A 14,465-nucleotide genomic window follows, 5' to 3' on the forward strand; every position below is an offset into this window, starting at 1 on the left:
CCAGGGCAGGATGTGACTGGGAATCAGTCTATTCCTTCCCACCCCTGCTCTCCTGATCTCTAGGACATATTCTAGGGCATATTCTAGGACAGCCTAGACAGGATCTGCAAATTCTAAAGGATGTGAAACATGGAATTGCAGCAAGTTTTTCTACCCTACCACAAACTATTGAGGCAAAAATCTAATCTTTGGGAAATACTGAAAAACAGTGATCGCCTTAGAGATACCTTTTGATAAGGAAGAGGTCTATGCATGTAATTCACATATAGTGAGTCACACGTGAGTGATTCACATAAAATTGGTTGGGGTTTTTTTATATTCATTTGAAATACATTTAAATGCACTATCCTGCATTCTGAGCTGATGTATGATGCAAAGTTAGGAGACAACTGGTAGCTAACCTGAAAATTAACCACTCCATGAAAATCACTTAGAAATCCTGTTTTTATTCTCTCCTAGTTAGCTTGTCATCATACACCACACAGTCACTAATTTAATAGAAACAACCAGATCCATTTATAGACTAGTATTGAAACTGTAGCTGCAGTCAATACCTTTATTATAATTTAAGTTTCAGAAATCTGAATGGATTCCTCCTAAACTAATTTTAGTCTAATAATGACTTCTTAATTTTTCAGATTGAAAAACATTGAAAAAATATATTCTGTGTTCACTTCTTACCTGTAAGGCTCTGAAGTTTCTAACCTTAAGGAAAATTCAGCAGATACATTGTAATTCCAAACGTTTGTCCTTTATGTAGATATCATGCACTGTGATTATGTGTCCAAAAGGAGAAAATCTGAGGATCTTCACAGTTTCTAGCATATTTTATTTGTGTAACATGAAAAATAAATTAGTAGCAATGAGCAATCATTGTGTTTCCATGTCCTCTACGAGGCCAGTTTAACATTCTGTGCACTTCTCCACATCTTAGATGCCACAGTCCAGGAGTCATTGGCAGAGATATCCTGCCACTCAAACCGAGTTGCAGTGGAGTCACTGATTTTTAATAACTTGTCATTCATTCCTGTTCCCCAGGAGGGCGATGAATGGAAATGTCTTGGAGGAATAGCTGTGCTTTGGGCTGGTGGTCTTCTGGGATCACTGGAATCAATAGTATCATGAAAATCCTGTCATCAGTTTCTTATATTGGTAATTGGGGTGCAAAGTTCCACAGAAGTGGACTTGCAGCTGAAAACTAGAGTGAGAGCTGGAGGAGTCTCACTTTTCTGAGTGAAGATCGGTGTTTAAAAGGAACATTCTTTGTGAAGTTTTCTGATTAGCTTCAATTCAAAGCTATGATCTTTATAATGCCCAGTGAGGTAGCATAAGACCTCATCACCTCTAATGGCTGCAGGTGGTAAGTAAACTGACAGGTTAAATATCTCTCCAGTGGCTCCCATATAAGTTCCATACTTTGATATAAGCTTCATCTCCTCACAAAGAGTCTGTAAGTAATAGAAGTCTCACCCTTTTTTCCAGATTTGTTCCAAAGTTATTCTTACCTAAGTAAATCATACAAAACTTGGCACTCTTCTGTTAGGCCTGGATAAAATAGAAAGGATACGAAAACACAGGTAAAATTTTAAAGGCGGGGTGGGGGAGAAGAGGAGGGGGATGTAAAAAAACATTACACAATGAAGCCACAATGAATGTGGCTTATCTGGGAAACAATAAATTTACTTGGTTGTTTACTGTATCTATCTTCATTAACTGTCATTACAGAAAGAAATTTTAACCATCATATCATGTTAACGATGTCCTGTCCTTTTTTTAAAGGTGTTTTGAAGATATATTGTTCCATTTTCTCTTAAAACAAGGCAGTTTATTATATTTCAGCACCTTAATATGCAAGAGGCCTGTCTCCCAACCACTGGTGTTTGCTGCTGGTGGTGTTAAAAATTTAGTGATTCTATGTCACTCACTTGCAACTGGTTACTTTCAGCTTCACTGTTGCCTGCTGAACTGAAAATTCCCATGCACTCCCTCCTTCATTTGCTGCAATAGCCTGTCTTTGAAACTCTAATAGTAGTCGTTAAAATGATACTAGTTTTTGGATTTAGAAAGCAATGAATCCTTTTTCATAGCACATTTCTTTATACCTTTCTTTTTATTCTATTTCTTTGGAATGGTCAATATTTAAACTACTGCAAAAACTGAATAGGAAGACAGTATAAAAATTAGGGTACAAATATCCTGCTAAGTGAAGGGGTTTCTGCCTATTCACTACATTTATTTGAATAAATAATTTCAATCATACATCTATTTTTCCTTCTAGGCGTTGCTTAGCACCCACAATATTCTGAATACTAAACAAGTACAGTAATGTATAACTCTGAAAATGTTGAAAAGGTGAACTGAAGTCAAATATAGATGTATTCCACAGCATCATAAAATAGCAAGTAGTTTCTGATTGCTGGAATTTAACTGCTGAGTGGTCTGTGTAATTTAGGCCCAGTGGTGCACTGGCTTTTTTCCCTTGCCCCCTGTGGAGCAATATTTAGTTCACTGCCACTCAGCAGACAGAATTCATACAAATGGATGGTGGTATCAGATCAGGGTGCTGATTTGCATCATTATTTTAACAGTCGTTAATTCTTCCCTTCAGATTTCCCATTGGCATGACCTGCGGAAGGGTCTCTGAGCCCAAAGCTTATTTGGTTTTTCTTTCCATATCAGCTGGTTAAATAAAAGATATTAAGTCTTCCTGCAAATCTTGCTTCCCATTTCTTAGTCCATCATGGCTCAACAGAATATTAATACTATATCTGTATTTTTTTTATTTTTGGTAATCTCTACTTTCAAGTTCATTAATAGTTCAACTTTTGCTCCCTATCTAATAAAGGATACTTTTTTAGTGTTGCTTTATTCTTGCTTTTTAGAGTCATTGTGTGTCATTGGGTCACATCATCCCCTGTGATCAGGGATTGAAAATAGTGTTGTTCTTCCAATTGATTTCCTTTCTGTGACTGCTGCTTTTGAAACTTGGTGTTTGTCCTTGGATTGTGAGAGGGTTAGAGCAATAGTAGAGTGAGGTTTGGTGGGTTTATTTTTCTCTCTTCTGGGAACTTCATAGGCTTCTTTTTTTTTCTGTTTAGGAGGTCACCTTTAATGTGCCTTCACACTATCCATGGGAAAAGATTTTCTAAAAAATTGCTGTGCCATCTGCACTTTTACATGGGTCGTACTGGTTTGAAGAGGTGTATTGTGCTATAGGTACTTTGGAGTCCTTTTTTATTATTTCATTCATTTGCAGATTAATGAGACAACAATGTTCCCCTTATTTTCCCATCTGATACTGAAATGCAGCACAGTTAAGAAAAAACCTGACTGGAATGCCAGCATTTTGATTCTTGTTGATCATTCCTAGAAGTGTAAAATACCTTTTCTTGAGCATTTACCTTGTGCCAATCTCTTACTGAGTGGCATTGGGCAGTGTATTATCTTCTTAATCTAAATAGGGAGCAAATAGGCAAACTGTTATTGTTTCCACTCTATAGGACCAAGGGATTCATGGGCAAAGATGTGGCTCTCCAGATAATAGGAAAAGTTTGAACTGGATCTTACGTAGTTGAATGTGAACAATTGCTTTTTAAGTTTTGTAGGCAATGAAAAAAACCCGAACAACTAAAAAAATCCAGCTGGTGGTTAACATGAAATGAAAATATTTTTAATTCCTTTTCAAGACAAAACACTACAAGAAATTAGTGGTTTTACTTGCAAACCAAAGGCTTTGAAATCGAACTGTTCTCTGCACTAGTGTTTTTTCTTTAAACTGAAATATTTCAAAATTAAGTGTATTGCCCTTCTGAAAATATAATATGACCTCTGGTGGACTATATATTTGTTAGATGTAGCACACTTCTTTCAGTATTGATGTTACTATCAAAATATGTTGTCAATAGATATCAAGCAGAAATCTGTTAGAACAAGACAATTCCAGAGTTACTGAAACACAATTACCTTTTCCCTCATGAGAATTTATCTCAGTCTCCTGAAGTGACCTTCTGGTTAGCCCTAGTGAGCTGGTAGCACCAAAGGATATTGTGTTATTCACTCAGGTTGTGCTGATTCATCCCTGTGAAATTCAACTTGACAATTCAAAAGAAAATATGAAAGCTAAAGTTTTGAATAATAATAAAAAAGTTTTAGTTTCATCTGCTATGAATTCGTTTTACTAAGTTGGCCCAACCGCATTCTCTGTAAAAAACCAGTCCTTATTACTGGTTTTCATCACTTCTAGATCTTCTCAACTCCCTTTGCTCTAGTGCAAGGAGATACTTCATAATCTATAATACATACACTTGCAGTATTTCCCTTTGGAATATGGATCACAGGCATTAATTTGGATCAACAGATAAGACAAGGCAGTATCTCTAGAATCATTAATAATAGATATTCTCAAAAGAAATGTTTCTGAGGCATAAAACAAATACATGAAGAAAATGAAAGTGGCATTGACATAAACAATTGTATCTTAGATCTGTGCCTTAGATAGTAACCTAAGGCAAAACTGAAACATTTACAGAAATAGTTTGAATTCTACCTCTTTTCTCAGAGAAAAAACTGCAGACCTAGCCCATCTGCTATCTACAAAATGGCTATAAAGCATTAATCACCCTAATTCTGGGAACTACTTGGTGATATTCTCATCCAGGTCCCTTCACAATTAAGATATGATCACAAACCTTTTTTTTTCCCTTGTACTGTCTTCTCACTTTTCTTGCAAAGGTTGAGAATTACTTTCCTCCTTTAAACACAAACCAAATTCAATTCATATGTAGTCAGCAACATTACAAAACTGATGATGTGGGATTCCATGTTTGTTACGGCTCAGTGGCTTCCATCTCAAATATACTCAGAGTAAAAATCAAAGCATGGTGTTTGTTTTTCCTGGCTTCTATCTTTAAAATCTTATCCTGGGATCTGTTAATTAAACTTTCCTGTGTCTATGACCTACATTATCATCATCAGTAGTGATGTTCAATATTCCAAAGTTTGTTCTTGTTTTTGATAAAGAGATGCAAGAAAGCTAAGGTACAACATGTTCACCTGCCCTTTTAAAATTAAAACTTAAATTAAGTGAAATCCAGGAGTACTCTACTGCTATGGCCATATGTATGTAAAATTGCCCAAAGTGCAAATTTTACATCTTTTTTTGAAGTATGTGGTTCCTGACAGTTTTGGAGAGAGAATAGTAGATAAGATGGGGCTCTATTTGGCAGCCCTGCCTTTGTTTCTAAGCTAACCACGTACCCTCCAGCCCGCAAAAGAACTGGAAAGAAACCTATACTTTTTAAAGATAAACCATGCCATCTAAACATGTACAGCAGTCAAGAGCAAGCAAGAGTGGTTGAAAAAGGCTATGGTTTAGCAGGGGCATTTCATTTGATTTAAGCAGCCCTTGATATCCCTTTTATTCTTTCTCTGCACCGTCCCCTCAGTGTGACTGTAGCACAGCAGTGAACTGAATCAGTAAGGCGATGCAAACTTTAAAAAGAAACAAGCTGAGAAGGGTAGACGGTGAGAAAAAATAAAACCAAAACAGGGGCTGCTGAAGTAACCAAACTGCCAGAAGAGATGCTCATTAAAACACGGTTTGAATGATTGACAGTTGATTAGGGGATTTCAAGGTTGTGGGTTTGTACATATGTACCTATTTCCCTTTGTAATTCTAGCTGTAACTGAGCAAATCGCTTCACAGCTCCTCATTCGCCTAAGTTATTAATTTCATTATTAATTTCTCTTAGGTTATTAAGTTCTTTATTGTTATGCAGTATTCTTGGAGAAGTTTTAGAGTGACAGCCGTGTTTTAGATTTTGTGTTAATGAATGAAATTATTAAGCTATTTAAATGGATCTTGTTAAAATGTTATGAGCAACAAGTTGTTAAAAAAAAAAAAGGAGACCTTTAATGTCAACATAATGTTTTAAAGTTGAAATCTAATAACTGCTTTGCTTTAATATTAAGACTGCAGTGTCTATGCTCTGACAAATCTCTCTTGGCTGATTACTGCTTGACTAAGGAGAGAGTGTGTTATTAAAAATTCAATTAAAAAAGAGAAAAAACCAAACAGTTTTTTGTCCTTTAGAACCACATTACATAAGAAAGAAAGAGTGGAGGGGAAAGTACTGAGAAATAATGCAAGAGAATGAAGGAAAACCACTAAACAGCAATGAGAGCAGAGGAGAAAAAGTGGTAGAAGAGAGAGAGTGGGATAATAACAACATCATAAACAGGACTAAAATATCTGTAAAGGAATCTTTTGCAATTAAAAGTGCATGTAATAATTGAAAATGCAAACTAAATTTTTAAAATAATGTATAGGTACTGAGACAAATGCTTCTGAATTCTCTTTCTGTTCCTCCCAAATATAAACAGCAATCTGTCTTGACATTTCAGTGCGGACATGGGCAACCTAATGATGCTGCAAAGACTTAGAAAATTACTTTATTGAGGGAAATTCAAACCTCTTTGTGTGTAGCTTGATGTTTGTATGTGGTTCATTCATGACCCTGAAGAACTAGTTGTGGATCTCCAGGAGGTATCATGCAAAAAAAGAACAATTTTTATTGCAAGGTGTGCTGTGGAAAGATCAATACAATTCTTGAAAGCCCTTCATTAATGACAGGTCATATAAAATGTCTGTAATCTCTAGTTCTGAGGTAATATTTTGCTTTCCCATTCCATATTAGGAAAATGCTGATCAAAATGTGAATTCTGTCCTGATTTAACATGGATAAACCTTTCGTAAGTTCCTTATTCAGCCTGCTTTTTAGTAAGACACAAGATCTGGAAAGACTGTCTAACAGTCACCTCTGATGAGAACTGAGAAAGAGGAAGTACTTAGGTATATGTGAGTCCTCTTGGGCTAAAATTGGTAGCAATCCTTTTGTTTTACCAGCACACACTATGGCAGTCATGAGATCTTTGACAAGCTTTCTCTAATTCTGAAGTCAACAATTAGATGTCATCTCTGGAAAGAATGGGAAACTCATACTATGCCTACATCTAAAGCCAGATTTGGATTGAAAATTAAATTAGGGACAAGAAATAAGGCTCAGTCTTCATTGGTAGCATTATCATCCCTGTTTCTGTTTGCAAATATATGTTGGAGTAGCTTTCTGTGACTGTCAAATCTGACCCTAAATTGCTACATGAAGAGTGCGTATCAGCATTATATGTGCAAATGCACATTAAGTATTCAATATTCTTAGCTCTTGGTTTAGTACTACTCCCTCTGGAGTTCTTCCTTTGTGCTAATAAAGCAGACTTATTTAGCGTGGTTGGTGCTGATCCGCCATTTCCTTGCTAAATGTTTAGAATTTGTGAGTGTTGTGACCCTTTTGCCAATGCAAGTAATCCTAATTCCAGCAATTTACACTTGTCACTTTGCTTTAAACTCCATTACTGCACACTGAAATTCTACACAAAGTGTCTTGGAGACTATTTAACAAAACACAAATTGGAGATGGAGGGATTTTGTCCCATATGTCACACTTAATTACTTAGTGGGGTTTTGGTTTTGTGTTACAGAACTGTGACCTGGCCCAGCAGAGTATCGTTCATATTGTTCAGGGTCCACAGAAGAACAGTCACAACAAGGATGAGTCAGAAGACAACCGTGCTGGAGGTATTCTGAAAGCCTTGGAAAGAGAACCTGAAAGTCTAACTCGTGTAGATCTCAGCACCAACATCCTCCCATCACACTCTGCAGGGCTGGCTGTTATTCTGGATGCCACAAAAAGCAGCATTTCTCTTCCCTTTGAAAAATCAGGTAAATCAGTGTTTTGGTACATTTCAATACACAGACCTGAACATTTGTCTTTTGTTTTTCTTTTTATTTTTTTAAGGGCAAACAGTTCTATACGACAGGAAACAAACCCAACATATGGTCTCTTTTCGTTATTAAACAAAAAATACAACTATATTAAAAGATTATAAACTACTGATGTGTCTTCTAGCAAAATAATTTTGTTTAGTGGATAAGCAGAGTGATTTCTTGTGTTGTTCCTGTCTCTAACTTGTATTATGCTAATATTTTTACAAATTATTACAAGCTGGCAAAAACCCCAGAGGTCTATGAGAAGGCAAAAAATAGTCTCTGTAAAATTTAGATTACGGAAGTTTCCTTAACTAGAATGTTGGGCAGCTTATGCATTGCAAATGTGTTTAATTCCCAATCTGTTGTAATGTTTTCATGCGCATACATTTTGTAAAAAATATTTCTAAACAATAGACTTATTATTTATAAAAACATAGCTGGCACAAAATATGATGATGATTCATACTATGGATTTTAGTAGTTTTTCATCCACCAAATTATTACTGAAAATATCCTCTCTTTATAATGAAAAATCATCTGAGGCACAAGTTAAGTTACTGCAAATGGGTTGTGCTGTAATATTTAAAATTGTTTATGAGAGAGAAGCTCAAGTCAGAAGGAAATACAAGAATATTTTAGCTATTACATGAATTTCTCAGAGTAACCTCTTCCTCACACAGTCTAGCTAATCCTTACTGACAACCGTGTTTTTTCTCCAGTGAAGAGACATCATTCTGCGTAATACCAGACTCTGTCGTGATTTGTCGTAATAGTCCATCAGAGATGTCTTTTTAGAAAGATCAGTACACAAATATCCATTATACACAATATGGAAGATAATCCCAAACATATATGTCCAGAGTGCAGGAGATTATTTGTGAATGTGACGGAGATACCTCTGCGACTAACCTCACCACAGAAATCATCATGTGCACCAAAATGGCTACTAAAACTGTTAAATTAACTACTGGAGAATTTCTTAAGTAACTCATGCAGAAAATATGCAGTTTGTGGGAGGGTCACAGCAGTATTCCACAACTGACTTGATCAACCTCTCACTGCCAACTAATGATGAATGAGTGCAGTTTAGGAACAAATTAGTACCCAGCTTAATGATCCACATCTCCCAGTCTGAATGAATAATGAGATGAGAGTTGGCACATGCGGATTTGAATCTGGTAAAGTAGGGAGAGGGTTTCAGGCTGGGCTTACTGTCCAAAGCAAGGCAATGCTGTGAGTTTTATAATGCTATTCCTTATTTATTTTTTCACTAATCTACATGGTGTGTACAGGGCTTTAATAATTGTGCTAGTTTTTACAGAATAGCTTAAACTGTCTACATTGTATTTCTATATACTATACGTATTATTGTACTGTATATATATATAGTGTGTGTGTATATAGATAGCATATATATAATTGTATATATACACAATATATACTATTCCTATACTATGAGGCCTTTCAAAATTTGTCATGTAGTGTGTTTTTCCACGCTCTGCAAACTCTGTGAAGACAAATACAAACTGATAGGTGTCTTCTATTGCAGCAAGTATTTTCGTGTCAGAATGACAACTGAGGAAAAAAACTGTATTGAGAATATATGTGGAATAGTTTTTATCTGTGATTACGTTAAACAGATTTTTTTTATCATAAGGAAAGAAAAAAGAAGAACTACCCTAATGACTGACAGTTCTGCCTGGCAGGATGTTAGTACCAAGTACTTATTAAAAACCTGTTATCTTCTCCTTGGCTTGTTTTGACTCTCACTATGAAAACTTGTTCTTGTGTCTGTTTAGCCCCAATACTTTTGTCAATATGGGGGATTCTGATGGTTTTTTTATTAGGCTTAGGGGCGGGTGAATTTGTAGTCACATAATTCACTGAGTTAAGGAGTAGTCTGGGTTAAAAATAATCCAGCAAGAAAAAAAAAAAGAAAAAAGATTAATCCAGACATTAATTTTCCATTCAACTTTACTGCATAATAAGGATTTTCTTTGGCACAGCTGAAATGAGTAATAGTAGTGGGAATGAGTGGCTGAAGACTGCCTATGCCACTGCTGCTGCTTGAAATTATATTTATCAAGCTATTTCTTAGAAGGTGATGGTTGTTGTGATCAGTCTACAGTAGAAACCTGTACAGTAAACTAAGTATAATCTTTTCTGTGTGTGAGAGATCACATGCAATGAGTAGAGGACAAATTTAAACTTACAATTTAGAGGCAGGAGATTAATTAACTGATTATTGTTCAGTCTAACATGCTACACAGCTACTCCATAACTGTAGCAGTAAATGCTAAAAGACTTCATCTCTTTCTGAAGCCTAAGGTATTTCTGTTGTTACCACAGGATGCTGACCCTATGTCCCTGCCATATGTCCATATGTCCAGCAAAAAAGATTGGACTTCATCCTAGAAGTAGCATCGACTGTGCTAGGCAGGAGGTCAGACTAAAGAATCACATGGCTTCCCTCTCTAAATGTATTTATCAGTTACCCATGTCAAGCAAATTTGTAATCTCATAAGAACCCCTAAGTTAGTTTGACAGCATCTGTTTTCTGTAAGCTGATATTAATGTTTTTACCTATTTAATTCCCAGTTTAATCCATTATCAGCTGGTGATTATTTTGTCTGAATTGATTAGATGTGGTCATCATTTCTTAGGTCTTTTCCTTTACAGCTTTTAAATAGCACTCATCTGGTCAGTTCCCTAGAAAATCCTGGTGCTCTTTAGCTAGCCTTTTAAAAATGCTTGCATGCCAGTTGTCTCTGTCTCCTTATCTTTCCATGTTCCTCTTCTCAGAGAAGAGTAATTAAGGTACTGGTATATATTGACTTAGGTGTGCCAAGCTGTAAATTATAGAAAAAAAGGGGATTGATTCTTTTCCAACCAAGTTAGGAAATGCCTTACCAAAACTAAATATATGTTAAAGCCTCCTGACCTTGCAAATAACAGACTGTGAGTTAGGGCAGGTAAAACTGTCATCAGCAAAACCTCAGTGTTTTCAGTGCTTAAAAGCATAAAGTGATGAGCTGATTACCAGTCTGTGTAAGAGTGATATGTGAAAGACATAAGCAAAAACTCTTAGAAGGGAAAGCCACAGTTTAGGGCTTGAGTAATCAGAACGATGCATAATTCTGAAAGAAGCTCTGATGAATTTTAAAAAAAAACAACAACCAAATAAATTTAACTGGGGATATTGCTGACACTGTATGAATAATTTTTAATAGTATTTTGTTGACTGTGCATTCAAATGCGTGTGCTCTGTAATTGAATTAATTTTTATTATGATTCTTTTAATCAAAAAGGATACAAATTTTTGTGTCAGGTTTGGTAGAAGTAAATGAGTAGTCTAAGCTCCTGAAGTATTTTAAAATTACTTCACAATTTTACAAAACTTATAAGGTCAGATTAGTTCCAGATTGGGCAATGGTATGGTGTACATCTCTACCTCCCCATTTTAACATGGTGTTAGGCTGAGTGCCCCTACCCAGTACCAAGCCAAGTACAACTGCATCTTTTTCTAATCCTCTTTTTGAGAATGCCATCAAAACGTGAGCACTGATCCATCCAAAATGGCCTCCAGCACTGCAAGAACATCTCTACTGATACTCTGAGACATGAAGCTCTGTAAGTGTTTAGCAACTGCACCAGGAAAAACTAAGACAACAATGAACTTATCTCCCCATGACCTAGTTTTGCTTTGCTCTGTCACAAAAACAAATATCTAAGTATTTACTATTCCCTTAGAAAAGAGAAAAAGGATTATTAAAATTTTTCTCCTGTCATTTAGCTCCATTTTTACATGGGAAATTAATCAGTATAAAGATATTTTTCCCTTGATATCTCTACAAATAATATGTGTATTATTTATAACATAAATTAATTAATTAACTGTGCCTTAGGTCCATGGTATTGTAAATCAGTAGTTTGCGAAGGGGAAATCAGTATTCTGTGCAATTTGCATTTGGTATTTAGATCATTTTTCCCAAAGTTATGAAAATTTTGCTCTAAAACCAAATAATTAACGTATTTACACCTACCTTTCATAAATTTCTTCAAATGTTAATACACCTTTTAATGGTGGTTACATGATTCTTACAGTAGTTCTTTTTGACAGACATTCATTTGAATTATGTTCATATTGCTGTACAAGAAAAAGTAATAAATTACTTAATATGCAACCAATGTATTGTTTCAGCAGACACATTCTAGTAACTAGTTAGGTTACTATGGCATTTTCAGATTTGGTGCACCGACTTTACTTTTGTATTAGGATTAAACCACTTTTCATGTAAACAAAAATGCATTATGCAGCACATTGCGATTTAGTCTACCTTTGATTCAGATTTTCTATAATGCATTATTTTGCAAACTTTTAAATATGAAATGCAATATCAATTTGAGGTTCAATCTACATCTAGAAAAGGGAAGGTATTAATTTACTTTTTCAGAAAAGCAGAATAAAGTACCATCTCAGCAATAGTATAGTAGTCCTGATTTTGGCAAATAATTTCTGGGAAGCATGGCTGTGTTTGTCTTCATTACACACTGTAAATTTACTGTATGTACAATTCCAGTTTAAACCTTAGAACGAAACTACAAAATTCCTGCATTAGCAAGTCCCTTTGTGCTAATGGTTAGTTCCTGCACATTGTTAATCATTATCACTATGCATTCATTACATACACAAAACTGTTAAGCTTTTAACTGTTAGACCTTTTATCCTAATTTTGCTGTGAGTGTACGATCCTACAGAGCTGGTGCCATGTAGGTTGCACTGGTGCATTTTAGTCACAGAAATTGAGTTGGTCAGGCCTGAGAGCACTTTGGCAAGAGAAACAGGAACAAAAGCAGACTTCCTCTCCATCTTTCCTTTTCTTGTTTGATTTTGCCCCTGTCCAAAAAGGGAATCTCCTCTGTGCTCCTTATTGCTTCCGTTGGTTTTGGTTTTGCCAGCTACCCTTCATGGCTATTCCATCCCTGCAAAGTGTTCTGCCCATTTGCAGTTCCTCATGCTTGTTTTGTTTTGTTTTACAACCTTTTGTCACTTGGATGCCTCCTGCGTGCAACTACACACACCTTTGTCCCTTTGGTGGTCACATTGATCACATAATGCCAAATGCTTACACATTGTGCCTGACTAGGTCATCACAGTGTTACAGTATGTTTTTCAGAAGTTACCATGTTTTAAGTATGTGCAACCGAGATCTGAAAATCCAGGTATGCACTAAGAGAAGAGTATGACAATAACATTGTTATATGGTACAGTGAGATTACATTTAATTTTAAATAAATTCTGCTAAATATTTCCTATGTGTGTAATAAGAACTTCTTTAAAGTTTCAGAGGAGTTTCCAAGCTGTTTGGTAAATGTTGTACGGCAGAAGTTCTCGAACTGTGATCCGTGTTTGAAGCTCTGAAATCCAGAAAAGTATTTATTGATGATTCATTGAAGTAATGGTCACAGTGCTCTAGCTCCACTTATTTGTTTTCAACTGCTAAAATATATTGCAGTCATAGAATCATAGAATTGTTTAGGTTGGAAAAGACCTTTAAGATCATCAAGTACAACCATTAACCTAACACTGCCAAGTCCACCACTAAACCACATCCCTAAGTGCCACATATACACATCTTTTAAATACTTTCATGGATGGTGACTCAACCACTTCCTGGGGCAGCCTGTTCATGTCAGTATACTTTAAATTATCCCTTTCGATTAGTTGCTGTAGCTTCTTCGATTATGTTCTGTGAGTGTGTTTAGAGGTAAGGCAAGGCATGTCCATAAGAAAATGCTTCCCATTAAATGTTATTCATACTATGGTAATGTTTCTGAAACAATACTCTATTTTTTGTTGTGCAAAAGAAAAGAGATTTTCTGGATACAAGTCACATCTCAGCCACAAAAGATCACGCCAATTGTCTGTCTAAATCTAGTTCTCTTCCTCTTTTAATACTTACCTGTTTTGTATCCAATACTTCAAAAGAAGGCAAACATTGTTATTATATCATGTTATATTTAGAGAAGGATTATTACTTTTTGCAAGTAATCACCTCTGTCTGATTATCCTTCATGTCTACTATCTGGGTAAGTTGACAAGAACGATAATGGCGTTCTCTAACCTGACCTTCATTGAAATAGCTCTTCCTAAACAGTCTCCAGTGCCAATTCAAGGGTTAGCTGGAGAACAGAGGGAGATTTTTCAGCCCACCAATTAACTATTGCTAGTTCTGTCAAAATGTATTTTGAAATAGTTACACTAAAAAAAAATATTCTGGTTATTCTGCTTCCAGCAGGGTTATGAAAATTTGTCATTACAAAGTCCTTGGAAGTTTGCTCTTATGTATATTGTATCTTCTGTTAGGGTTATTAACCCTTGACAACTCACTGCTGCAATACTTCCAAGTTCTGTATGTAAAAATTGGTATCCCCTCTTGACCTTCCAGCAACAGCAAAATGTGATTTTATAATACATTAGCATAATGGAACCTTTTCAATAAAATGATAAATTGAGCCCATTTCAAAAAACAGAAAACACACTTGATAATTTATTGCAGTCAGTGCCATGCTAGAGACCTCATTCATATCATATGCTTTTAACACTGATGAGAATGGTGCCATTTTCTCACACCCTGCA

At 35.7% G+C, this 14,465-nt stretch overlaps 1 protein-coding gene and 1 long non-coding RNA gene across 3 annotated transcripts in view; one reads left to right on the forward strand and one right to left on the reverse strand.

The window, feature by feature from the left end:
* The window catches only part of PRKN (parkin RBR E3 ubiquitin protein ligase), a 775,925-nt gene that overhangs the window by 256,411 nt on the left and 505,049 nt on the right, over window positions 1-14,465 (forward strand). For both annotated transcript variants that reach the window (XM_064446939.1, XM_064446938.1), the window contains exon 3: window positions 7,537-7,777. In XM_064446939.1, coding sequence (XP_064303009.1) covers window positions 7,537-7,777 — 241 coding nt within the window. The remainder of the gene's footprint in view (window positions 1-7,536; window positions 7,778-14,465) is intronic.
* Window positions 372-4,773, reverse strand: LOC135312559 (uncharacterized). The gene is made up of 3 exons (XR_010372149.1): window positions 4,689-4,773; window positions 3,964-4,091; window positions 372-1,545 (listed from the first exon to the last, which is right to left on the reverse strand). It is a non-coding gene; the product is annotated as an uncharacterized LOC135312559 (long non-coding RNA).

This window comes from Phalacrocorax carbo, chromosome 3 (genome assembly GCF_963921805.1).
Source record: "Phalacrocorax carbo chromosome 3, bPhaCar2.1, whole genome shotgun sequence".
NCBI classification, from domain to species: Eukaryota; Metazoa; Chordata; class Aves; order Suliformes; family Phalacrocoracidae; genus Phalacrocorax; species Phalacrocorax carbo.